A 26,241-nucleotide genomic window follows, 5' to 3' on the forward strand; every position below is an offset into this window, starting at 1 on the left:
AGGGTCCACGTTTCATATAGCCTCACTGTTGAACGCGATGCTAAACTCAAATCCAAAAAGCTTAACAAATTGTTATCGGTAAGTTTAAATTCTCAAAGGGGCGGAACCAGGACGGACTTCTGGGGGGGGGGGTTGTAATACTCTTACTTAGAGCTACTTTTAAAAGCTCAAACTCTGGGATGGGTTTATTTATATATAAAATAATAAAGTTTCCTCTTCTGGAGGGTAGCAATCATCCCGATCGTCCCCCTGGATCCGCTCCTGAATCCTCATGCGTAGTTTCCGAGAAAAATAAAAAATAACATTTTTGTAAACGTAAAAATTGATGCTATACAATAAGCACGCTACAAATTAAGGTGAAATTGATACTGAAGTATGATATTGATACTATTGATACTGAAATCGATACTATACGATCTTTTGAAATACAGGAAAAGTGTTTCGCAAATGGGCAGATCACAATTGCGTATATTGCTTGTACAGATATTTAGCTCACAATTTTCTTACCATGATGATCCAAACTAAGATGTTATTTTTAAAATTTATTATCATGTTCTCTTATAAAGTTTACATCACTTAAAAGAATACACCTTTTTTTAATGATGAAAAGAAAGTATTTATTTCAATACATTGTTTCCTCAAATTTATAGTTAGCTAACATTTAACGTTTATTTCGTTTTTTTTTACGATGTCCATTTTTATACGTAGGGAAAACTCCTTTTACACAGGCGTTGTTCAATGTCTGATTTCTCGTATATTATCAATGCAGTTGGTGCACGATTGGCCTTGCATTTGAATTGGACAAAGCACTCTTGAAAACAGTCGTTACTCTTAAAAGAGGTTGGCCTTCAAATTGTGTTTTTCTATGACTCTTTCCCTCTCTAACTCCCCTCCTCTCTTCTTAGTTCCTTTTATGTCTAGGATGGTGTTGTCATAAAAGAAGAAATATGCGATCCCAATACAGGGCTGTTTATACATGTATAACGGCAAGCTTTTCCAATGAAATGGTATCACACACAAGAAATATTGCTGCATTAAGTGATAGAGAGCAAGATGAATGCAAGGGCAAAGATGTTAAAGTAATTTTAGAGTTTTGCCAGGAACTGGCATTATTATTCTATATAAAACTTTATTTATATGATTTGGTTAACATATAATTCCGAATCAGTTAAATTCGATCTTTACTTGCCTTACGACGTGATAGTGTTCACTATTGGTTTCGGATTTTCAAAACACCAGGTAAATGAAATGAAATTAAATATTTCAGTTTTACGTCTGACGCTAGACTAAAGGAAACGGTGAAGACGAAAAATGAATGTAATAGTGGAATGAATAAAGTGGGAGGAAACGGGAGAATCCCGAGAAAACCCACGGATACGGTGTTTGTACACCACAAGGTTCATTTTGCGCGAGCTGGGATCGAACCAGGGACGGTGGACGCTCTATCACTGAGTCCCCGCGCCCTCTACCGGGTAAATAAAGTATAGTGCCACATATAGTGACATAGTGCTTATACAGAGTGCTTTTCATGTAAATTGAAAATGTCACTTGCAAAACTAAGTACTATCATACAAACTGATATTAAATACTTGAATTAATACAGGGTGGTCCAAAAGTTCCAAATATAAATAAGTAAATTACAAGATATGCTCAAGGTTTCATGGACGATTACAGGAGATGTAAACTTGTAGAATGTTGAATTTGTGGGTTTTCTCTAGGTTCTCCCGTTTCCTTCCACTTTCTTTATTCCACCATTTTGTTCATTGTCACTATCATCGTCTCCCTTAGCCTCGGAGCATATTCAAGGGATGTTAAAAAGAAAAAATCCGGAGATGATGAAACGTTGTAAATACATTTGAACAGTATGTATGAGACTGTTTATGTAGTTCTAACAAACGCGATTCCCCTCTCTCTCTAAATTTATAATAGTTGTTGTTGTGTACGTCTGTTTCTGTCAAAACATTCCACTGAAAGATAACTACAAGGTCTCTCAGAGTGTAAACGCTTGAGAATTACAAAAAGGAATAGCTATATACTATTTTCTATAAGGGATAATCAAAAAAATTAATCAAGCGCGTCTGTAAAATTTGTGTTCCAGAATATGAAAGAGCCCGCTGAGTCCAAATAGTACTCTATTAAACTTTTTGTACAGCGTATGTTCAAAATTAATTATTTTGTATTAATTTTCAGTACGAGAAGACAAATAAACATGAAATAATCTTTGAAATAGTCAAGACATTTCACGCTGTAAATCAAACACGTGATTATTAGAACTCAAGTGCCAGTAGACATCGTTAATCCAATATTCTTCACTTCTAGAGCTGATATTTCGGCTGTTTTCGAGTCCACTCGAGTCAGATCGGGTCTGAGAAGCGATATCCAAACAGAAGTTGTGCCCCGATGATTCGTGCCATCACTGATACATACAAGGAATAACAGTTCAAAAATTGATTATCTTTATATTTCAATATTTTTCTGATATTTCGATATATCAGTCAAGCTTCCGGTGTCAATTTTTCGAAATCCAGATCCAAATATCGCTCCGCCCTAATACTACCGGGTAGGAAAGGGACAGTTCTCCTAACTGCTCAAATATGAAAAGGGGCTTCGGTGGTTCAGTGGTAGAGCGTTCACCTCTGGTGCTTGGGGTTCCGGGTTTCTATCCCAGCCCCCGCCAAATGAACTTTGTGGTGGACAAACACCGTGCTCATGGGTTTTCTCATGGTTCTCCCGTTTCCTCCCACTTTCTTAATTGCATCATTTCATTCATTACTCATCATCACCGTCTCCTTTAGCCTAACCGGCATAACCGTGGGACGTAAAACTCAAAGATTTCATTTTCATTTTCAAATATGAAAATTCGGGATGCATACGAAACAAGAGCTAAGGGTGTATTGTCCCGTCTCGTCTCAAAAATAAAATATACCTGCTTTCTTGTCTCATTTCATCTTATGCGCAGCGCAACTCTAGTGAAAATACATTTTCACGTACAAATAATGTTCAAAAGTTTAATTAAAACTTCATTTTTAGTCAGGGAAGCGAGCAGCTAGTAAATAAATAAGATGCAAACAGTGTGCCTACACTAATGTCGAGATAACCGACCAAGTATGTAAACAATTCAAAAGAACACTCACAACTTTCATACTGTCTACAAAAATTACTATCGGGATATGCAAATGAAATTTTCTACTTCTTTAAACATTTCTTGCTAATAAGATAAAAAGGAAGCACGATGCTTCGACACGGAAACCCACAGAGAAAGGATAGGAAAACAAAATAAAGAAGAACGACACTGCCCATTAGGTAAACCGAATAAATATCACTGAACTGAGTTTTGCAATACCTACGCTTAAGAAAAAAAAAAAGTGGGCTCTGCAAATGAAGAACAACTGCTTCGCAATTACAAAGAGAAAGTAAAAATTGTTTGTAATTTGTCTTCAAGCATAGTTTTTACCTTTCTTTCGTCCGTGTGTGTAGTATTAGCTATTGAATATGTGTGTACCCCGTTAACACAAAAACTACAGGTGATAAATGCACAATAAATAGCACTTGGTGTTTTCCTTAACTCGTAGAACACGTTGTTGAAGAAATTTCTATATTTCCCACACACGTCCCTTGATGATGTCATTAGAAGATAATGGGACATAAAAACACAAAAGATTTGATTGTTATTCAGAAAATAAACGTCGGACGTTCTATTTGTAGTACTTCGCCACTAATGTATACACTCGACATTACTTTCTTTTAATATTTAGTTTTAGCTGAGCCAAGCTCGCGCCAAGTGAACTTTGTGGTGGACAAACACCGTGTGCGTGGGTTTTCTCGGGGTTCTCCCGTTTCCTCCCACTTTCTTCATTCCACCATTTCATTCATTTCTCATAATCAGCGTCTCCTTTAGCCTAACCGGCATAACCGTGGGACGTAAAACTCAAAGATTTCATTTCATTTCATTTTTAGCTGAGCCAAATGTCGCCCATATTTATGGTCTACAGGAGAGGAGATCAGTGAGAAAAATATTCTCAATTCAAACTGCTCTTAATTCAAAGTATTCATAATTCAAACTACTCTTAATTCAACCTATTCTTAAGTCAAACTACTCTTAATTCAAGCGACTCTTAATTCAAATTATTCTTGATTCAAACTATTTCAATGTCTATCAGACTCCTTATGCATAACAAACATTAAGTTGGGGATGAGAACATCTCGAGCTTCGTCTTATTCTCTCTATAGGTACCCATGTCTGAGACACTCGCATTCAGAACTGGTGTTTTTTCGACAAAATTTTCTTGTATCAATAATTTCTAAGTTAATTGATCAAAAAGAACGGAATTTACAACTTACTTTGCATGTGGGACTAAATATGTAGAAAGTATTTGTCCCAATTTTAATTCTAGAAATATTATACCCCATCATTTAGTTAGAAAAATTACGAAATTCCCGAAAAAAGTACAGTCAAATGGTGCAGTCTCGGCAAGATTCAGAAGTAGGTTTCCCATGAAACGAGATGAGATACGAGACAAGACAGAGATCTTTCAATACAAACAGATACACTTTCCAATATGATACATTGCTTTCATGACACTTTTTCGAGATGAGATAAAATCTTTTAAGTTTTACGTCCCACGGTTATGCCGGTTAGGGTAAAGGAGACGGTGATGATGAGAGATGAGTGAAAAGGTGGAATGAAGATAGTGGGAGGAAACGGGAGAACCCCGAGAAAACCCACGAGCACTCGAGATGAGATAGTTTCAATTCTCGTCTTATAAGCAACCCTAAAAAGGAACTTATCTGAAATGTTGTAATTGTCTCACTTATACTATACTGTATTTATTGTTGTTTTTATTACTTACCTGCTGAACCTGCACTCTATATACAGCGCATCATTCATATATGAGCATGAATCTCCTTGTCATTCCTCACAACATCTGTATATGTCCCTTTACAGACACAAGTAAAAGACGTCTTGATTAAAAAAGAAAAGAGATATCATAAAAGGGAGATTTTTTCGATTATTTTTTTTAAACATATTTCGCACCGTTTGCAAGATTTAAGCCTACTTCCAGCTGGAGTTTCTAATTCATGCATGATCAGTGTTTCCTTTCTTTTTGCATGCAGTATGTAATAAGCAAATACATTACATACACAATTAATTATAATGCCAGTGATATATGGTGTTCATCCGGCAAAACAGTTCAAACAATAAAGATTCATCTTACGAGGAAACCTATCCAAGTGCAACTCTGACTTCGAGTCGAGACTATGGTCGTTGGATACCTTGTCCCAAAAGAACATAACACAAAAAGTGATACATCCTCGATCGCAACCGTTGCAGCGTGAAAGCGTGGAAAGTTAGAAATTGAGCTCCATACTATACATTACAAAGTCAGCTTCCGGGTCAGATTTTTCGGAAACGGTCAGGTAAGAAAACGCAGCGAATACATATAAAATTAGTGTTGGGAGCCCACCACCTTTTGAATGAAAAAAATGTTGCCCCCGGGGCACTCGCAGGGTCCCAGGAGGGGGCCAACTCAAAATTGGCAAATGGAACCGGGGGTCAAGTAGCATATTGTATGAAAGCTATTGTTAAATAAAAGAAGATAGAACAAATCTCAACTCTCTATGATGACCCTGTGCAAACGGGCAACTGGTCAAAATGTCAATACAACCTACATCAGACAATACAATGGCCACTCTTCTAAATCCGTTAAGTTGATATTTGTTCTATCTTCTTTTATTTAACAATAGCTTTCATACAATATGCTACTTGACCCCCGGTTCCATTTGCCAATTTTGAGTTGGACCCCGCCTGGGACCCTGCGAGTGCTTTGGGGGCAACATTTTTTTAATTCAAAAGGTGGTGGGCTCCCAACACTAATTTTATATGTATTCGCTGCGTTTCCTTACCTGACCGTTTCCGAAAAATCTGACCCGGAAGCTGACTTTGTAATGTATAGTATGGAGCTCAATTTCTAACTTTTCACGCTTATATCTCTGCAACGGTTGCGATCAAGGATGTATCATTTTTCGTGTTAAGGTCTTTTGGGACAAGGTATCCAACGACCATAGTCTCGACTCGAAGTCAGAGTTGCACTTGGATAGGTTCCCTCGTTAGACTGGAGAAATAGTTCTCCTTCGTTTTTATTATCATTTGGCCATGAAACAAACGCCGGAGAGACATACTAACTCCATATACAAATATGTGATGTTGGGATGTATAACTCGTAGGATATGATATTTTGCTTTTTAAAATTTCAATACTTCCAGTGTAGCCCTAAAAATGTAATAAAGAAATACACAAAATTTGCAATCGATCAGTGAAAACGGCATCTTCCTAGTGCTTGTGATTTCTGAGATATCATTGCCAAAAGGATTGGCCGCAAACATATAAACGTCCACAAACATATAGACCTAGCATTTTAATATATAGATAATACACATATTTATCATTATACATAATCTCACTTTACGTGTTTTCGCTCGTACGCGATTTAGTAAAAATAAATAAATAAGCACCAACTCAAAAAATGAGATTTTAAGATCAAAGCAGGACGTCGCTGAAATAACCAGATTCGTTGCATTTGATTATGTAGACCAGGTCAATGAAGACGAATTTCTCCAATCTCATTCATCAGAGCTCACCAATAATCTTTTTGAAATTAGAAATGGGTGACAGCGAAAATGATAAAGGGAGCTTAGTATTGCGTCCATCACCTTCCTACAACACAACTGACTGACTTTGTTATAGAAAATTGACAACGCAATTAAGATCATTGAGAATAATGATCCAAACACCGTAAGAAATGCTAAAGTTTCCAGGGAAATTCAAATATTTTTTTAGCCTGTCATAAATAAACTGCACAGATAGAGAAAGAAGTCTAAATTATTTACTTAAAAAAAAAAAAAGCAAACAATCCCCAACCTTCCATTCCAGGGCCTTCAATAGAGCAAGAAAGTGATTCTTACTTTACTTTTTATTTTATTTTATTTATTTATTTATTTACTATCCGTATTCTTATGCACGTTTAAAGTCTTCACACTTTTACTTTACGCGTTTTCATATTATGCGATGATTTTCAGGAACGAATTAATCGCGTAATACGACGGTTAGCTGCACTTAAAAGATTCTCAAATAATTCTGTACCATATTCCTAATTACTGTTTATATCCATACGGTAAACAATATCGAACATGTTAACACGAAAGGAGTTTTATGCAGAGTAAACGCATAATTAAGGTGTCCATATAGAAAATCGAACCTTCCTCATTCTTGTAACAAAAGATAGCTTTGCTAATTACTGGTTCTTCGAGATATTCATTCAGTTACTTAACAATAATTAATTATTTTAATGCTCTAATGCCATGAAAAGCAATAAAAAGGTACAAAGGTACAAGAAACCTTTAAAAATGTGGATATGGAGTAAAATGGAGACAAATAACTGGATGGAACAGAACAGCAATCAGAAAGTATGAGACAAAAATACTGGAGGCAAGAAAATAAGTAGATATGTGTTAAAGAAGAAAATATTTATATTAAGACGAAGCGGTTAGCGAGTGTCAGTAGCACCAAGCAATGAAGCAGAATACTAAATGATAAGTTTAGTAGTAATTGTTATGAAATACTAACCTTGTATTCTCCCTGATTTATTATCCTCTTTAACGGAAGAAAGAAATCCTGTAAAGGAAGTAAGTATATTGAAGTATTCTTCCAAGAAAAGATTGAACAATTATCTCTCACAGTTCCTTTTTAGTTTTGATATTCACATATAGTAAAATTTGGTTAGTTGGCCATTACGTTCTCTATTTGACTATATACTATTAGTATGACGAGATAAACGTGGTCTGCACGTTGACTAATTAAGAAAAGTTGGATAGTTTTCTGTTGAAACATGACTAGTCCATCTACAAAGGTTTCACTGTTCATGCTTAGAACGACTTAAAGGTTAATATAAAGCCTAAATCTAATAGAAAATAAATTTATAACTTGTGTGAACAGCATACTATATTATTGAAAATCGTATCAAGACGCTTCTGTCAATATCCTAAACACATTTTTCTAAATACTTCCACTGCGTTTCTTTGAATTCTCTCCACACGAGGATTAAAGATAGCTTTTGCAGTGGTAATACTTTCCTGGAAATGATTCAAGTTGTGGATTTTCATAGTAAAGTCTTAGATTTCAAAGTATGTCATATAGTAAAGTCTATAGGTTGAGGTAAGATGACAATGAAGCCCATAAAAACAAACTATCTTCTGGGAAGTAGATCGTTCAACCAGTGGTGTTTCTATAATCAAGGAGCTCATTGCAAGTGATTTTAGAATCTATAGTTTTATATTTACGATATCTGGGCGCGGAACTTCACATAAATGTCCTATTTAGTTGTATAAAAAAATATATTTCAAATAAGTATGTCATGACTTCTGGAATTCCTCAAGGATTCACTTTTAGGCCTCTACTGTTTTATCTGTTCATTAATGATTCCCCAGACGTAATTAACTCTCACCAACTACTCCATGCACAGGGTTGCTCACAAAATTAGACGAGACAGAAACAGATAAACTTTTCAAGACGAAGCATCATTTTCACGAATTCTTTTCAAGATGAGACAGTCTCAATTATTGTCTCCTACTCTACCCTATTTATGTAGATGATCTCCAGATTCAAAAAGGGTTAACTTCAGTGGCAGACCGCAATCTACTACCTAACGACTTAAATGTTACACAAAACTGGTTTTAAGTAAACAAATTTGATATCAACACCAAAAATGTAAATGGATGGACCTATATCAGACACAAATCCAAGAAAAATTATATTCATGCTTAGATAGGAAACAGCGCAAGGCCTTGTTGCTGTCTACTGTCAAGTACACTTCACTCACTGCGTCAACTAAACAGCAAAAGAAGGCTGTGAAGTCCTAAGTTTTATTAACAGAATAACAAAGGATTTCAATTGAATTCGTAGTTGGAAATAATTGTATTTTACACGTATTAGGATAAAATTAGAATATTAATCAAACGTATGAAATTTGCACCCTCAAAGAAACAAATGTAAGCCACTTGAACGAGTTCTAAATAAATTTCTCAGATTTCTTACACATAGACACTTGCATATCTGATATTCAAATCCTATTCCAATCTGTTGGCTAACTATAAAATGTTATATATATATTTTTAATGTAATTGACGGTCTATTTTATTCACAAAATTGATCCCAACAAACTTCAAGGTCTGAAACTTCTTAATGAAATTAAAATTAATGTTTTGTCATCGAAGACACAAGAAACAAAAAATCACTGTTTTTTCTACTACAAGAGACCCAGAATCAGTCAGTCTTCAACACTCTCCAATGTGAGGAATTTGCGCTTCCTTCCAAGCATTGTAAAATGTAATTCGACTGTTAGTTAATAGGGTAAACTTATTCAAAAAGAAAATTCTTCCTTATGTAAATGTCTGTAATGAATTAAGACATCGTAATTGGTCGTAACACCTTTAGTGTACCTCTCAACAAATACGTATACCCAATTATGAATGAACACGAGGATGAATTATGAACTAATCGAATGAAATGAGTTTTGTTTTAAGGACTCCGGAAAAATATTTCAAATGTTCAAGTTATACTCTGCTTTTCATTCTCCAAGTACTTCTTATATAAGGTTATCGAACTAAACAATTGAAGGTTAATATCCAAGCTTAAGCCGAAAGACATTGACTGCACTGTACTGCTGTGAACCTTATATCTTGAAAATAAAAAAAACTAAAAAAATGTCATTTCAATTTTCTACCGACAGGTTTCAAAGAATTTATGCTCAGCAAGGTATTAAACTTTAAAATTGTATTGTTAATATTCTTTTGTTTATTGTCCTCAGCATTAGTTAATGTTGCTGTGAATCCGATGTACACAATATTTTGATGGCGCTTTGTCTACTCTTTTAAGATAGATACAATAGAAAGCTGTTGATAATTTACATCACTTAACTGACTCACGTTACTTACAAAACACACATAGCTGAAGATTTTTTTTTCACACAACGTGATCATCCATTACTATATAACGTTTTTACGGGCAACAAACTTTTGATCTTTCGCCATGTATAAGCTCCCAATAAATTTCTTGTCCTTTTCTTTGCATGCGACAGACATGGAGATCGAGATATGACCACCGTATAAATATTTCGAAGCTAGACAAGATTTTACATCATTAATATGTACAGACAATGAATATAGCTTTCAAACAGACAGTAACATCCATCGGTAAAGATTTTTAAGAGGACATTAAAGTAAAGATCAAAGGCGTTTTCAATGTTATGTATATGAAATAAAAGGAAATAGCAGATCCTCAAAAGTAAAAGTCTCATAAAGTTAGAAGATGCAACTCAATGTACAAGGGCTTAGAAAGGTATTGAATCATAGTATGTAAATAACAATCATTTTACATTTGATTTATTTATTGACAGTATTAATGCAGTGAAAGGTATAAATTTCAAAATCTGTGTATTTGAGTAATAATGTATTGTTAATTTGCTATATAAGTATTACTTCCAATCTACTCTATTATTTTTTTAATGCCAACCCTCAATCTTTTTGTTCAGAACAAAAGCTTCTTATCAGCTTGAATGCATCTAAGGTATGGTAGCAAACTGTCCCTGATACCAGGATGTCCCCTTCATAATTCTGTTTAGTCAGTCACCATGATTTTGCGCTTTTGTCTTGATCCGTTTTTACAGTAGGCCTATCCCTTCACTAAATGCTCCAATAGTACGTACCAGTCGTGAGTCACATTGGACAACAAGCAGAATTCTTTTCGATTTATTTTTCGTAAACTAGGACTCTACGAAAATAAAATCAAAGTACAAAGTCACGGTCTAAATGGTACTCTTGCACACAATCTTTCTCAACTTTCGTCATTTTTTAGTGTGATTCATGGTAGTTGTGAAACGTAAAGATATTCTATGTTTGTAGTCAATAATAGCGTTACTATTAATGTGTGCGTAACTGCTGGGAACATGTTCACAACTGGTAGAGTACCTATATTACTGTTTAGGCGAAGACGAACAACAGATACAATTCGCTTAGTTAACAGTGCACAGTGTATAAGTAAATAAATTAATTAATAAACAATATGTTCTGATAGAATAAGAACTATTAATTATATTGTCCCGAAATAACATGCTATTCGGCGCCATAAAAATTCGTTTCTCTCAATTCTCTCGAAAATTGTGCATTAAAATTTTACCCTGAATCATGTCATTTTTTAAAGCTTGACATGATCAATGACTGATATATGACTTATCTTTGGACAATATTTTTTTTTACGAGTATCTAAATGAAAGAGATTATGTTTGTGACTTGGTAACTCTTGAACCAGACGACCGATCTCGATGAAAAATTTTCAATATCGATTAGGTACGGACCTAGGATAGGTTTTATTATTTCATTTTGACGATACAACTTTGGAGAAGGGAAGGGGAGATATTTAGAAATGATCGATATTAGTGTCGAATCCATAGCTTTTGGGGACGCTGAGACAAAAAGTGACACTTCCGATGCCGTTTAAATTTAAATTCAGCACCGCAACTTGTGGAGGGGAAGATACATATAAAATGATCGAAAATGACCTATGTTAGTGTCAAAACCATAGTTTCCGGGGAACAGACGAGATGAACAATGACATTTCCAATGCCGTTTAAATCCAAAAGGGGTTGGTGACATGTAAAAATAATTGAAAATGACCGATATTAGTGTCCAATTCATAGTTTTGGGGTCCCTAAGTTGATTGATGACAGTTTTGGTGCCCTCTATGTCCAAAATGAAACGTGTTCTCCCCGTGCGAAGAACGGGCATTCTGCTAGTTGAACATAAAAGTTGAAGAGTTTGTCATAATTTTGAGCTATATCTCATTAACCATAGTATGTATTGTCATCTTGATAATATTATAATGAACAGATTGACGAGAATATACCTCAGCATCAGTTTCACCTTCAGAAGATGTGGTTCTAGTACAGCATTTTTTTTTTTATTGATTTCGAAAACAAATTTTCCCTCAAAAATTACGGACGAGGTTTTATACAGACTGATATCATTTTGTCCATATATGTCTCATCTATGGACATTTTATTTCCGTCATAGGTAACTAAACAATATTGTGGAACTTTTACAATATGGTAAATAAATGATATACAAGTTTAATTTCTTGAGGTTTCAGAGTTCATAGCTACGTATTATTTTTAAAACTTGGGACGTGATGAATTGTTTGAAGATACAAGTCCATCTCGTGATATCTATTAGTTTCGAGTGATCTGGTTGAACCATAATAAATAATTGTTCCAATGTTTGTGATGGTATGTGTTGTTTCAAGTAATACATTATTTGGAAGTATAAGCTACTAGCTACTGCATAAAGAGGCATGAAAATATGCGGCGGTGTTTCTAAGGGGTCATATGGGAACTTAGATCTCCAAATACATTTGCAGACTAATAGAATCTTCTTTTATAAGACTAAGCAATAAAGAAATGAAATGAAATCTTTGAGTTTTACGTCCCACGGTTATGCCGGTTAGGCTAAAGGAGACGGTGATTATGAGAAATGAATGAAATTGTGGAATGAAGAAAGTGGGAGAATACCGAGGAAACCCACGCACACGGTGTTTGTCCACCACGAAGTTCACTTGGCGGGAGCAGGGTTTGAACCCAGAACCCCAAGCACCAGAGGTAATCGCTCAACCACTGAGCCACCGCGGCCCCCTAAGCAATAAAGAGAATGCGTTTGGAAATAAATTTAATATGAATTTAAAATGATAGTATTATTGGATAAACGTATCAGTGATAATACGTATATCAATATTACATACAGGCAAAGTTCCATTCTCTGCTAAAATACGCACTTTGTCTCTCATATCTAAGAAAAAACTTGCTTCATACGTCTCTATACACATACTCTCAGTACAATAAAATGAATTATAATTCTTTATACTTTTCTGCCGTCTTATTGGTGAAAATATGTACCGAAATGCAATATTTTTAGTCGAATTTAAAATTGTGATTTATTAATATTTCATTCACATACGAAAAACTATAGAGTTATATGCTTGTGCTGAGAAGTTGAATTATTATTACTTTCTAATATTTCTTTTTTCAATTTACTTCACATACAAATAATATAAAATCCTATATACACTACAATTCATGACTATTATATCCTAGCAGGTGCATCATTTCAGGTATTGCTTTGGAGGGAAGGGGGCAAGACTCTCCAGATTCATGTATATTTTATATTCTCCTGTTTTTATTTATATTCTACTGATTAAAAGTATGTAAGTCTTATACAAGGGATGAGGGGCAATTAATCCCCTGGAGCCCCAAACGACGCCTCTGCATCCTAGTAGTACCTATGATAGGTTTTGCGTAAGCTAATGATTGGTATGATTGAGAAATGAAGTTGCAAAAAGAAAATTGAAAAATATGTTGATTCAACGTAGTTTCAAGTGTATGTTGACCCACTAACAACTTGGCGTGATTTACTCAACATTTTCAACATCCCGCAAATTGCAATTCTACATTTCTCGTAGGGTGCTACGTTCACATTGAATTTGTTGGCAAATGCTCGGCAAAGCAGCCAGTTATAACGTAGGGCCTAACCAACCGCTTCTCACTGTTGGGCCTACTGTTCATACCGCTAAGATGCCAAACCTATGTAACTTCATACACTCAATAAAGTAGGTGTCAGAAATATTTGAATTTAGAGATTCAGTTACGTAAGAGGCTAATCTATTGAACACCGTAACACAAAGGATTATTATGAAGATAATAATTACAAAGGCAATCAAAATTTGTGAAATGAATGAAGAGAAATACTGCCAACCATTATAAATGAATCCTGATTAAACTAGAAGAAAGGGTAATGATCATTAAAATACTTACAAATTGGGCCATATTTACAAGCTAGTTCTTCGTCACGCATTCCGTCAGCAATAAATAAACTTCCAAAATAGTACGTTAAAATTGTTCATAAATCATGCTTATCAGTAGATCAAACGCTTAACCTATTCTGAAGTATATTGTAGAATTGTTATAGAATCAGTACATTGATTGGGATTCCTAGAGGTGAAAAGATTTTTAAATATTACGGAACACATTATTAGACTTTACAGATCAATATAGTAATTACTCTATTTTGAGAACTATCTTCTTGAAATTAAATGTTTAGCAAAGATAATTTAAGTGTAAATATCATATTGAACTCCATTCATGGTTATATTTGTGGTTTTTAAAGATTATTCTATCAACATCATGTGGAAATCAATACAATTTAAAGGATGGAAAGTTTCGTTTTACCGTTATGGCACAGAACTACTACGATTACTCAATTTCCAAGTAGGGGGCGGCGCTCACAGGATGCGAAACCATCGTGCAACCGACCTAAAATGATGGCATATCTTAAGCACGACGCCATTTCACGATCGAAGTTAACCTCTGGTCTTGATCTGTGACTTCACGCTATGCCAGATAAATAACCACCGACTGCAAAGGTATTATATAAATATGCCGTAAATGGTAAATCGTTGACAGAAAATTAATTTAATTCTCTGTTTAAGCGACTCTGATATTTTCGCATTATACACTTGTAATGTAATTTTCATAAGATACATCCTATTTTCATTCAGTAATGAACTATATTGGACATTTCAATAAAGATTCCATTGGACGTCTATTTGTGTTTATCAATTAAAAGCAATTCGTGAGAAAAATAATACAAATGTAAAGAAGATCAGATTGTTTAAGATTTTTCCCTTTAAACATGACTGCATATTAACATGTACTTGAGAATCTTATTATGTAATAAAATGTGTAGCACGTTCATTGATAGAGATTTTTTTCCTGTAAGTTTATTTTCAGTTTGTTTTTAAGTTCTTCAGATCCACACATAATGGTAAGGATGTATAAAATATTTCGATAAAAATATTGAAATATGCTTTGTCTGTATTTCGATATTCGATATTTTACGATATATCGATATTTTTCGAGGTAATATGTGATATCCTAACAATATATACAAAACTACATGAACTGACATAAAATAACGGGTAATTCCGGTTGACGTGAAAAGTTGAAATTTGGCATGATTGTAGCTTTTTAAAGTTAACCCACAGTAAATTGCCAAAAGTGAATATTTTTAATTTTTAGGGGGTCTAAAGGGGTATGAAGAAATTTCCCATGTTTAAATGGACTTTTTTCTGAACCTTCAGGTGTGTTTCAGGTACTTGGAACTGGAATAAAAACTTGAAAATAGATATGCTTGTACGTTTTCGTTAGCGTTACCTAAGTAAATCACAAAAAATAAAAATGTCAACTTCAGAGGGGTTTTATAGGGAACTGAAAAATCTTTCCCATGTTATTTATATGGAACATCTTTTACACCCTAAAATATTTAGGCACTTCCGGCAGGATTAGAATGATGAAATTTGGTATGATTATAGCCTCCCGGGACTAACACACAGGAAAAATTCGAAAAGTGAACATTTTCATTTTTTAAGGGGTCTAAAGGGGAGACGAAATTCCTATGTTATTTAAATGGGCGTTTTCTTGAGATACAAAACCTTATCTTTTAGATAGTTGAAATAGGAAAAGAAACTTGAAATTCCGTAGAGGTACAACGCTTCAGGTCGAGCAAACTTGGGTGTCTGGGGACGAAGGCCTCACCTAGCCGAAGGCTAGTTTTAATATAAAGATTCAATTTTGATATTTTATCGACATCAAATTTTTGATATTCAAATCCGTATATGACACAGCCATACATTAAAAGGGTCATTTTTCTGAACTGGCAACGCTATTGAAATATTGTAGTTACGTGACAAATGACAAACGAGTTGCGTTCAGAAATCATTTTTCCCTTATCAACCAGAATGTGCGGCGAATATTACTAACATTGTTGCGATTTTTTGTTACATGTAGTACAGTAATACGGAGTGCTGCAATAGGGAAAAAGTGTAAATGTAGAAAAAAAAATATTGCATAAATGTATTTATCACTGACATTTCAGTTGAAGATTTAGAAGAAATTACATCTTTAACGTCCTATGATTTCCTTTAGACTAAAAGAGACGGATAATATAATGTAAGTGGATAATTAAGAAAGAATTAATGGAATAGGAATATGAAAAGAAATTATAAAAACTCAAGAAAGCACATGGACACGATATCGTTCAATAGAACCTCATATGACCTACAATCGAACCTGGTACTAAAAGTGAGGTTCTACCATTAAAACACATGCCTTCATAGTTCGAAACACAACCATTTGTAGCATTATTATATTTAAAAAAAAAAAAAAAAGAATAAGAAGAGTGATTTAGTTTATCCATCTTGCTATCTTTATTTTCTTCGGAAATCTATCATGCGTGAGTTATTATCACCAATAGATCAGCTCTGATATTATTATCCATTGTTTGTTAGTATTTTTCTGTCCTAACATACTGTTTATGAAATTTTACTTTGCATTTCATGGATAAAAGATCACGAAGGAAGGCTTCTCAGTTAGTGCAGAAGCAAATCTTTTCTTGATTGAATCATACATTCAAAAAAGGAATAGCAAGGAGAAGGAGAAATAAGGAAAAATAAGCTTAATAAAGTGTTTTATAAAAGTCATTATTAATGCAAGACGGACCCTCAGATCTCGATCTCAAGGAGAAAACACTTTCTCGTACTGGTTGTACCTATATATACATGTTTCCTTCCTCTAAAAGTAGACCAGCTTATTCTATAATATGAAGAAATGAAAGAAAGGAAAAAAAAAAACTGAAAGTGAAATAACTTTCTTAAGTGGTCAATCCTTCAAAAAGAAGGCAGTAGACATTGTAAAGAAAGGGGGGAAAAAAAGGCCAACACTTTGATAGACAGAGCTTTATCTACACCTGCGTAACTTGAAACAGTAGGATTTTATTATTATTATTATTGTTACAATTTTCTACTTCACGTATGACATTACAAGAGAAATTTATTTGGGAAGAATCTTATTCCAAGCGTCTCTTGTAAATGTATTGGCGTGGAAGAAGTGGGTGCTTATATATACGTGTGAGTGCTTTTATGCATGTATAGCAAATTTATTATGCATACATGTTGTCATCAAGAAATAAATACTTGAGAGTGTTTGAGCATTATGACAAAGTAAATATAATTATTTATTTTAATCGAAGATTTTTTTCCCCTTTTCAGTTGTTTCCATTAATAATGTGAGCAATTATTATATTAATCTGTATTTCCGTGTAACCTCTTTCACGCCCCTTCGAAATGGGAGCAATTGTCGTCTAATACTTTTCACCACATATAACGAGGAATATATAGAAAAAAAATGTTCTAATTTTAGTACAGCTAGGGAGATTTTCTCTTAACCACTAACTAATTTCCTGTTAATTAATTATTTTTTTTAAAGCAAGTGTAGTTTTCTCAATCTCAATATTAATAACAGTCCTATCGAAAGAGTTATGACACATTAAGACCTCGGAGCGCTATTCGATAAGAAGCTTACATTTGCTGATCACATCGCTCTTACTGTGAAGAGGTGCTATTAGAATATTGGTTATTCTTTACAGATTTACTGAAATTCACGATCTCAAACAAATCACTCAGTATTTTCTTCAAAGCTTTTGCATCTCCGAAAATTGAATATTGTTCACCGATATGAAATATGACCTATGCCTCAACTTATCCCGTTTCGATTCTGTTCTTTTTCTCTTGCCATTGCCAAACAAAGAGTTCCTTCAGTGTGTAGTCTTAATAAAACACAGCTCCTAAACAAACTTAATATTCAGGCTTCAATTACTCGACGTCTGGTGGCAAACTTGCTGTTTCTCCATAAAATTATCAATGAGGGAAATGAACTCCGAATTATTGGTTTCTGTTCTCAATTTCCGTGTACCTTCTCGCCTTACTCGCAATCACACATTATTAAGCAACCAGACTATCAATTATACAACGTTCTTTATACTTCAGACTGGCATCATTGTATAATAGTTTATCGTCAGATGTTGATATTATTTTACTCTAAAAATCATTTTAAAAACAATCTAAAGTCTCTGTACATATTATATATATATCTTATATACTTGTTTTTAGTTTTTTTTTTTTTTTACATTATTTCAGTGTAAAATGGATATAGATCTGTTTCTGAAACATTTATAATATAAATAAATTGGGTGAATAATTATCCTTCATTGGTAGTTTAAGCATTTTTTTTTATTGAAATTGTTTTGCGAAAATTGCAACAAGTCCAAAATTTCATTGCTCATAACTCGGGAACCAAAGATCTGCACATCATAATGTTTTACACATTTATATAGTAGATCAAGGTCTATCAGCATGCCACATTTGATCGATATCGGATGGTCTTCCAGGGGAAAATGAAGGATAAAAATACAGTGACCAAATCTTACCAGTATGGGCGAAAATTAGTTTATTATGTAATGAGAATTTACAGCATTTTAAACACTACTAAAGTCCGCTAGTATTATACTGGCTCGTATTTAAATGGTTCTGAGTTTTGAGATCAATTTATCATTTTGGTTTGTTTTATCTATTGTTTCTCCCAACATCATTTTAACTGAGAATTTTTCCAGTTATGTAATGTAAGTATAGGAAAGGTATATATATATTAAGATTTTGGGGGATAACATAGGACTTATTATAGGAGAAAATTCCTTTGAATTTCCTTCTTTTAGATTCTTCTTTTCTTGTCTCTACGTTTAATTTGGTGTTTCCAACCGGAGAAAATATTTCTCTCATCCTTCGCATTTCGTATCACATTTACTTTCTGCACTAAATCTATGAAGTAAGTTAAGGGTTTGCTTTATGCTCCCGAGAACTGAATTTTATTGAATAACTTATACTATAGGAAAAAAAAACTATTTTAAATAATTAGGTAGTGAGCCAAAGAATACCTACAAGAGATGGCGTGGGTCAATGAAAACTTTATTCATGACCCATTGACTCACCACCTACTGTGACCCACGACCCACTCTGATCCACCACCCACCGTAACTCATCGTCATCAACTCTGACCCATGATCCGCGCCCTCTTCTCCATTGACTAAAGAGTTTACAGTTGTAATAAAGCAATGATTAATAGGCGTCTGAATTTTTACGGTCAATCGGTCAAGCACCACATTGATCCTTACGGTATAAAATGGTGTAAGGTTTATCATGGGTCATATTACGATGAATTTCAATTTGATTATAATATATAATTATTTGCTTGTTGAATTACAGATACTCTTCAGTGTAAGTTAGGATGAAATTTAAATCTCAAATCAAAGTAAAGTAGACCAACGTGAAGGAAAAAAAAAACTGTAAAATTCGACTGTCTCTCGAAAGCCAAGTGCTAAGTCCTATTGCTATTATTACAATTACAACATCCGAAAGTACCTGAAGTTCTTCTTTCGCTTAGATATACTCATCTCAATTAAGTAAATGGAAAGGCATGAAAAAGGAAGAAAAATGGAGGCTTTGAAAGTAAAACGTACACAAATTTACCAGTGTTCAGAAGATGTTGTCTACAATGCACTGAGCGGAGTGGATCAGAGTGGGTTACGTCTTGCTGACCCACTCACAAATGCTGAACCATTTGACCACGAGTCACTGACCCACTCCATTTGTCATACCTACATCATTACCATCGTCATAGGTATTCTGGCATTATTGTGAGGTCATTTGCCAGATATACAAAAGCTCCCATGTACCACGGACTTCAGTGTTGTTTTAATACCATCCAACAATTCAGCTCACAAGGGACTCAAGTCCACTTTTGGTCATTTTGGACGTGTTTCATCATAAGATCTCTATCTGAAGTACCTTTCAGGGCTTAAAAGGTTCATATCCAGACATTGTAAATAACTCTTATAATGTAAAAAACAAAGAAATCAATTCCATTTTTGGTCATTTTGGACATATTTCATCATAAGATCTCTATCTGACGCTCCTTTCACTTTCTTCTAGATTAATCTCCAAATGTTGTAAATAACTCTTATAATGTAAAAAAACAAAGAAACCAATTCCACTTTTGGTCATTTTGGACATATTTCATCATAAGATCTCTATCTGAGGCACCTTTCATTTTAAAAGATTCATGTCTAGATGTAAGTAATTCTTATAGTCCAAAAAAAAACAAAAAAAAAAAAAAACAATGTTAACTTTTCCATATAGTTAAACGTAGTGCACACACTTTTTCTTTTTTTCTCACATCTTTGGTGATTGAGTTGATTCCGTTGTGCCCTGATCGCCCCAATCGTAACCTCTTTCTTCACTTCCCTCTTTTTCTGCCACTGTACCCTCTATTATGTTCCTCATAATTCACATTATGATATAGTATCTATAAATTGTTATTAAATAAACTAACAAATGTTTCTATCTCCTTTCTTATGAAATTTAACGGTAAGACTTTATTTAGGCACTGCTGAAATGAATTTTAATCTCATACTATGCTTGGTCTTTCAGTTTAACGTACCACGTTTATGTCCTTTAGGCTAAGAGAGACGATTATACTATGCTTCAGAATTACGAAGAAATCCGAAATAAAATACTATGTGTTTATGATGATCTTTGGTTGAAAATTGATTTTGAAAAAGGGCTATAACAGGACCTAAATAAAATTTTACTTTTTCGAGTTACCAGTTACTCTAACACCTAGTCAACATTTTAAACTTTCTCATATAATAAGCATACCGTGTTAGAAATTGTGGCACAGAGGACTATCATAACATACTATTTTCTTCAACCCTATAACGTAAGCATTCTACAGTGTGTATTAAATTTTATAATTACATTAAATGAAATGATAATACTACTACCCACGTTAGAAATGTATCTAATTGCTTGTGAGCCCAGGTTCGATTTTTGGTGCGAGTTTATTCGGCTGGGATCCCACTTTAAGCTCCAAGTTTCAAATAGTCTCAGCACTAAAAAGGGACGCTGAACTTCAAAACAACCTACAAATGGCAGAGACGGATCTAGAAGGTAAAAACTGGGGCAGGGAGTAGCCAGAACCCAAACTATGATAGGTATATCATGAGTTTACTGTAAACTTTCAAAAATATATAAATAATAGCTTCTATCATTTTTGTCACAAAAAGTGGGGGGTCGATCCGCCACTGACAAATGGTGAGATTTTGCTAGGGTACCTATATCTCTAGACTAAAAAACCCGGGACACTCTATGGAAATTTACAGTATATTCAATGTAAATACTGCACCTACTTCGTAGTAAAAATATCAACAACAAAAAATACAAAACAGGTCGACATTCGCGAAAAGTGGATAAAAGAAAGTAGATTATTCCTGCCAGTTGAGTATCGATGATTATTCAAAGCAAGATTTTTTTTTTTTATATGGCATGAATTTTATGATACTGCACTTTCTTATGTTTTGGAGGGAAAGGGAGACATTTGGAGTCCCGAACAATTAATGCGGGGACAAATTATGTAAATCCAGGACTATCTTGGCTAAACCGGAACGTCTGGGAGCCCTAGACTTCACCCATGACTGAAATATCTTGTCATTATACGAAACCTATCAGTATTGCACTAAAACCAAAATCAAATTGCATACTTCAAAACAGCACGAATGTGGTAGTTAATGATCACGCCAGGATTACTCTACAAGTGTGAAAAGGCAAATGAATTTTGATTGAAGCAAGTTTATACACGAATATATTTAGCAAAAAACGGTGACCTGGTCCGGAAATCCACTGTCTTGGAGGCAAGATAGTGTGGTGGGAAACAGTCTACACTGTAAATGTAGATCTTGCATATGGTCTATTCACAGGCCAACTGTATCAGATTTAATCCGCACACGTCAACTGTACCAGATTCAATCCGTACATACGAACTGTACCAGATTCAATCCGCACATGCTAACTATACTAGATTCAATCCATACACACGAACTGTACCAGATTCAGTTCACACACACCAACTGTAACACATTCAATCCGCACACGCCAACTGTACCACATTCAATCTTTACACGCCAACTGTACCACATTCAATCCGCACAGCCAACTATTCCAGATTCAATTCACACACGCCAACTGTACCAGATTCAATCTACACACGCCAACTGTACCAGATTCAATCCACACACGCCACCTGTACCACATTCAATCCGCACACGCCGAATGTACCTGACTGAATCTATACACGTCAACCGTACAAAATTCAATCCACACACGCCAACTGTTCCAGATTTAATTAATACACACCAACTGTACCAGATTTAATTCACACACGCAAACTGTACCAGATTCAAGTCCCGATCTTGGTTCGAAACCCACAATAATAGTAGATCCTGTCCTTCATAACCTCAATGTTAAACAAAAGGACGTAAAACACAAAAACTTAACTGTGTTTACGGGATATTTAACTGTGTAACTGTGTTTACGGGATATTTATTTCTTTAAACCATCTATTTAATAGAATTATATCTCGAGCACGTTTTCAGTTTATATGCTGGGATTATCTAGCACTTATGGCATATTCCAGTCACGTTTTTTCCGTAAAAAATTAACGGAAATTTCCCATCGTATTATTAATTCCAGGCACAAGCAGAAGCAACAATAATCAAAGAAATTAAAATAAATTTGGTTGAACATCCTTCATGGTCATTTTAAGAAGAAAATTCAATTATACTTAATACTAAGTTACAACGGATATATATCATTTCAGTATAGATGACCTATAAAAATTTTTAAAGTAAACAACCATGTTTCTGAGAAAGGTTTTTCCTTCTATGAAACATGATAAATGAGGGCGTCTATCAATTTGATTTGATAATGCAACATCTTCACACTTACTTTTCCCATGATGCCACGTGGAGAAAAAAAAATATAACACTGTAAACCGAGTGCCCTTGAATGCAAGGCCAGACTGCGGCCAATGGTCTAAGCTGTGAGGACACCCACTCTTCATGTTATTACTACTGGAAGTAGAAGCTTCAATCACCCACAAAAATATTTATGAAGTAGGTGTCATTGAAGGCAAGGAGGAAAAACTATATATCTATTAACAGGTATGTAACGGAACTGTTATTAAAGAGTTATCATTTCTCTTACGTAAATAATAATAATAATAATAATAAAAAGTAAACAGAAGTACTTTCGCTTTGCCAGTATCTTTTTTCCCTTTTCTTTTGACATTTAATAACAAATACTGCTCTCATTTACTTTACATTCCTTTTCTTACATTAAATGACGAAATCGCAAACTTCTTTCATGTTACAGATGTTAAATACGAAAAGAATTGCATTAGAATCACTAGCAAACGCTTTCTTTTACCCTGTTTCCGCCGAAGTTTGAAGTTCTACGATGTTATTATAGCGTTCTAAAAAAAAAAAAAAAAAAAAAAAAAAAAAAATCAATTGGTGGATGGTATTGAGCTGAACAAAAAGGTATGCATGAGTGTAAAAGACTCATGCGTAGTTCTCGAGAAACTGGAGCGGGGAGGAAACCAATTGATTTGTAAACCTGAAAAACTATGCTGTACGAGAACCATGCCACTTAATGAAATGAAATTAATACTGAAATATTCCCTCATTAACGAACGGGTGTATAACGAAAGGTATAATAATTAAATTTTATAAATTATTTTTTTTAAAGTTTTAATAGAGTTTAATTTTAAATGTAAATTTATGTGTTTATAAATTAATTGTTTTATACATTTGGTAATCTTAATGAGATTTTTTTTTAAAACAAATACCTAGAAAGTTTTAATGAGGATAAAACTTTTAATTTTATGGTTTTAATTATTGCTTAGCTTCAACCCTAATATAGTTTTTGTTGGTGGTAAATTATTACCTCAGAAACAAAGTATTGATGACTAGTAGTTTTTTATTAGTTGTATCTGCTGTTTCGGCGGTGTTAAAAAAGTAAAAAACCTTTTTGTTATGTTTATAATGACAATAAACAAAATGCTAAACCAACTTTATAAATTACCTAAATTGCTTAAACTCCTAAATCTGACAAAACTCAGCTTTTTTAAAATTACTTAATTTTTAATATTAGGACTTCTGCTGAGGTTAATAATTTAAAAGTTCGTGGACGTAACGTAAAGCCACGTGTAGTGATAAAAATATTTTAAGTTTGAGTTTTAAAAGTTCTAAAACAAACTTTGAAATTTAAATTTTAAAAAGTATGTTTGTGCTAGCTTTTTGTAATGAGTTTAATCATGTAAGTAAAGCTATTATAACCGCATAAAACAAATTTACAAATATAATTATATAACAGTTATATTGTAATTCAATTTTTTAAATACATTTGTTTACAAATTAATTTATTTCCGTATTTTTTTATTATATGAACTAAAAATGAAAAATTTAACTTAAAAATAAAATTTAAAATTGGTATTGCCACACTATATAGGCTATATATATACTAGCAAAATACCCGTTCTTCGCATGGGGGGAATACATTTCATTTTGGACATAAAGAGCTGAATTTTGAGTTAAATGTCATCTGAAGTGTCAGTTTGTCTGAGCGACCCCGAAAAGGAGTATGTTTAGCAGAAGAGGTCCAGAAGCACGTAAAAAACCTCAAAATCTATAGGAGACATGGTTAATGCAAGTACTTAGACGTAACATAGCGTAATCAAATCTAACCTAATGTAACTTAAACTAACCTAAGCTAACCTGAACTAATCTTAACTAACCTAATATTAGCAGAAATAAGCGAAATTCTATAATTTTTTTTTGGAAAATTATGCTGGACACCTACACTAACATAACCTAACCTAAACTAAACTATCTAATGTGAACAGAAATTACCAAAATTGTAACTTTATTTTTCAGAAAAAAAGAGTCGGACCCCTTCTGCTAAACAAAGGTGCCCGAAAATTATGAAATCGTTACTAATATCGGTCATTTTCGATCATTTTTATATACCTCGCCTCTGCCCCTCCCCCCAGCTGCGGGACTGAATTTGGATTTAAACAGCATCGGAAGTATCACTATTCATCTCGGTGACCCCGAAAACTATGGATTGACAATAATATTGCCCATTTTCAATCATTTTTAAATATATATCTCCCTCCTCTAAGTTGCACTGTCAAAGTGGAATGATTAAAAAAATAAATAATAAAACATCCCAGGCTCGAACCTCATCTATGTTGAAAATTTGATCGAGGTCGGTCCGGTGGTTCAAGAGATATGAAGTAAAAAACATAGTCACTTTCCTTTATATATATATCAGTCTATTATTGATGTCGAGTTGAATTAAACGGGATGTTTGAGGGTAAGTTCTCCTGTGTGATTTTCGACAGCGAAGCAAATCTGTGTTCAACATTAAGGGGGGGGAGTAAGACCCTTTTTTTTTAATCGATGCTCAAAATAACTGTGAAGTTGAAAAACAATGCTGCAGAGGACCAGGGAGCAGAGTTATCTTCAACATTGGGAGGCGGGCAGATTTGAGGCTTATTCTGAGGGGGGAAATCAATTTCATCTCACTTTTCTTTGTGGCAATCGGACACAAATCATCACATTCCCCCCCAAAAAAAATCAAATCGGATTATTGGAGGGACAGTCCTCCCCAGTTCTAAGATTGGAGGGGATGTGTCCCCCTTATCCCCCTGGGATTTGCGCCAGTGGTTTTCGAGAAAATTTTAAAAAATGAATTTTTATGGCGCTGAAATGTGTGTCGTTTCTTGCCGATAAATAATTGATGACTGTTGTTTTACTGAAACAGATTATTTACTTATTTATGTATTGTATATGTAATAAAAAAGAAAACACTGTTAATGTTGGGTAAAACTTGTCTTTAGTAAATGAGCTACTATAAATTGAGGAGTTTGATGCAATAAGAGCGTAAGTCTGAAATATGCATTTGGAGAAAAACGATGCTGAAAATTTAAGTAGTGTTTTTTTTTTTTTTTTAATTACGTTAAACAATGTAATACGCAGCTTTTTATTTCGATATTGAGTTGAAATTTTGAAAGGAGACTAAACAAGCATGGTAAAAGCCACTTATGCTTTTGATGCAAAAAGGGCGTAACATTGCTTACGCCCTTATTACATCAAACTCCTCAATTATTGGCACTTAATTAACCACCAAGAAATACAGTAATTCCTCGTAGACTACACTACTTTCAAACTCTAACATACCTATATAACGTTACTTGTCGATATATACATATCCACTACAGCAATTGCGAAAGTTCATAGATATGTAACCTTTAAACATTTTATTTTGCTGTATCTTATATGTCGACAGCTTTCTCA

At 34.0% G+C, this 26,241-nt stretch overlaps 1 protein-coding gene and 1 long non-coding RNA gene across 11 annotated transcripts in view; one reads left to right on the forward strand and one right to left on the reverse strand.

Annotated features, from left to right (window-relative positions):
• The window catches only part of tfc (Brevican core protein triforce), a 285,506-nt gene that overhangs the window by 242,751 nt on the left and 16,514 nt on the right, over positions 1–26,241 (reverse strand). For 4 of the 5 annotated variants that reach the window (XM_081747003.1, XM_081747007.1, XM_081747001.1 and 1 more), the window contains exon 2: positions 7,625–7,672. The exons of the other annotated variant lie outside the window; for it this stretch is intronic. In XM_081747003.1, coding sequence (XP_081603129.1) covers positions 7,625–7,672 — 48 coding nt within the window. The remainder of the gene's footprint in view (positions 1–7,624; positions 7,673–26,241) is intronic. 5 annotated transcript variants of the gene reach the window in all.
• The window catches only part of LOC145676115 (uncharacterized), a 357,332-nt gene continuing 353,973 nt past the window's right edge, over positions 22,883–26,241 (forward strand). For all 6 annotated transcript variants that reach the window (XR_014129290.1, XR_014129294.1, XR_014129292.1 and 3 more), the window contains exon 1: positions 22,883–23,043. This is a non-coding gene — a long non-coding RNA (uncharacterized LOC145676115). The remainder of the gene's footprint in view (positions 23,044–26,241) is intronic.

Source organism: Thermobia domestica, chromosome 18, assembly GCF_964235325.1.
Source record: "Thermobia domestica chromosome 18, izTheDome1.hap1.1, whole genome shotgun sequence".
NCBI classification, from domain to species: Eukaryota; Metazoa; Arthropoda; class Insecta; order Zygentoma; family Lepismatidae; genus Thermobia; species Thermobia domestica.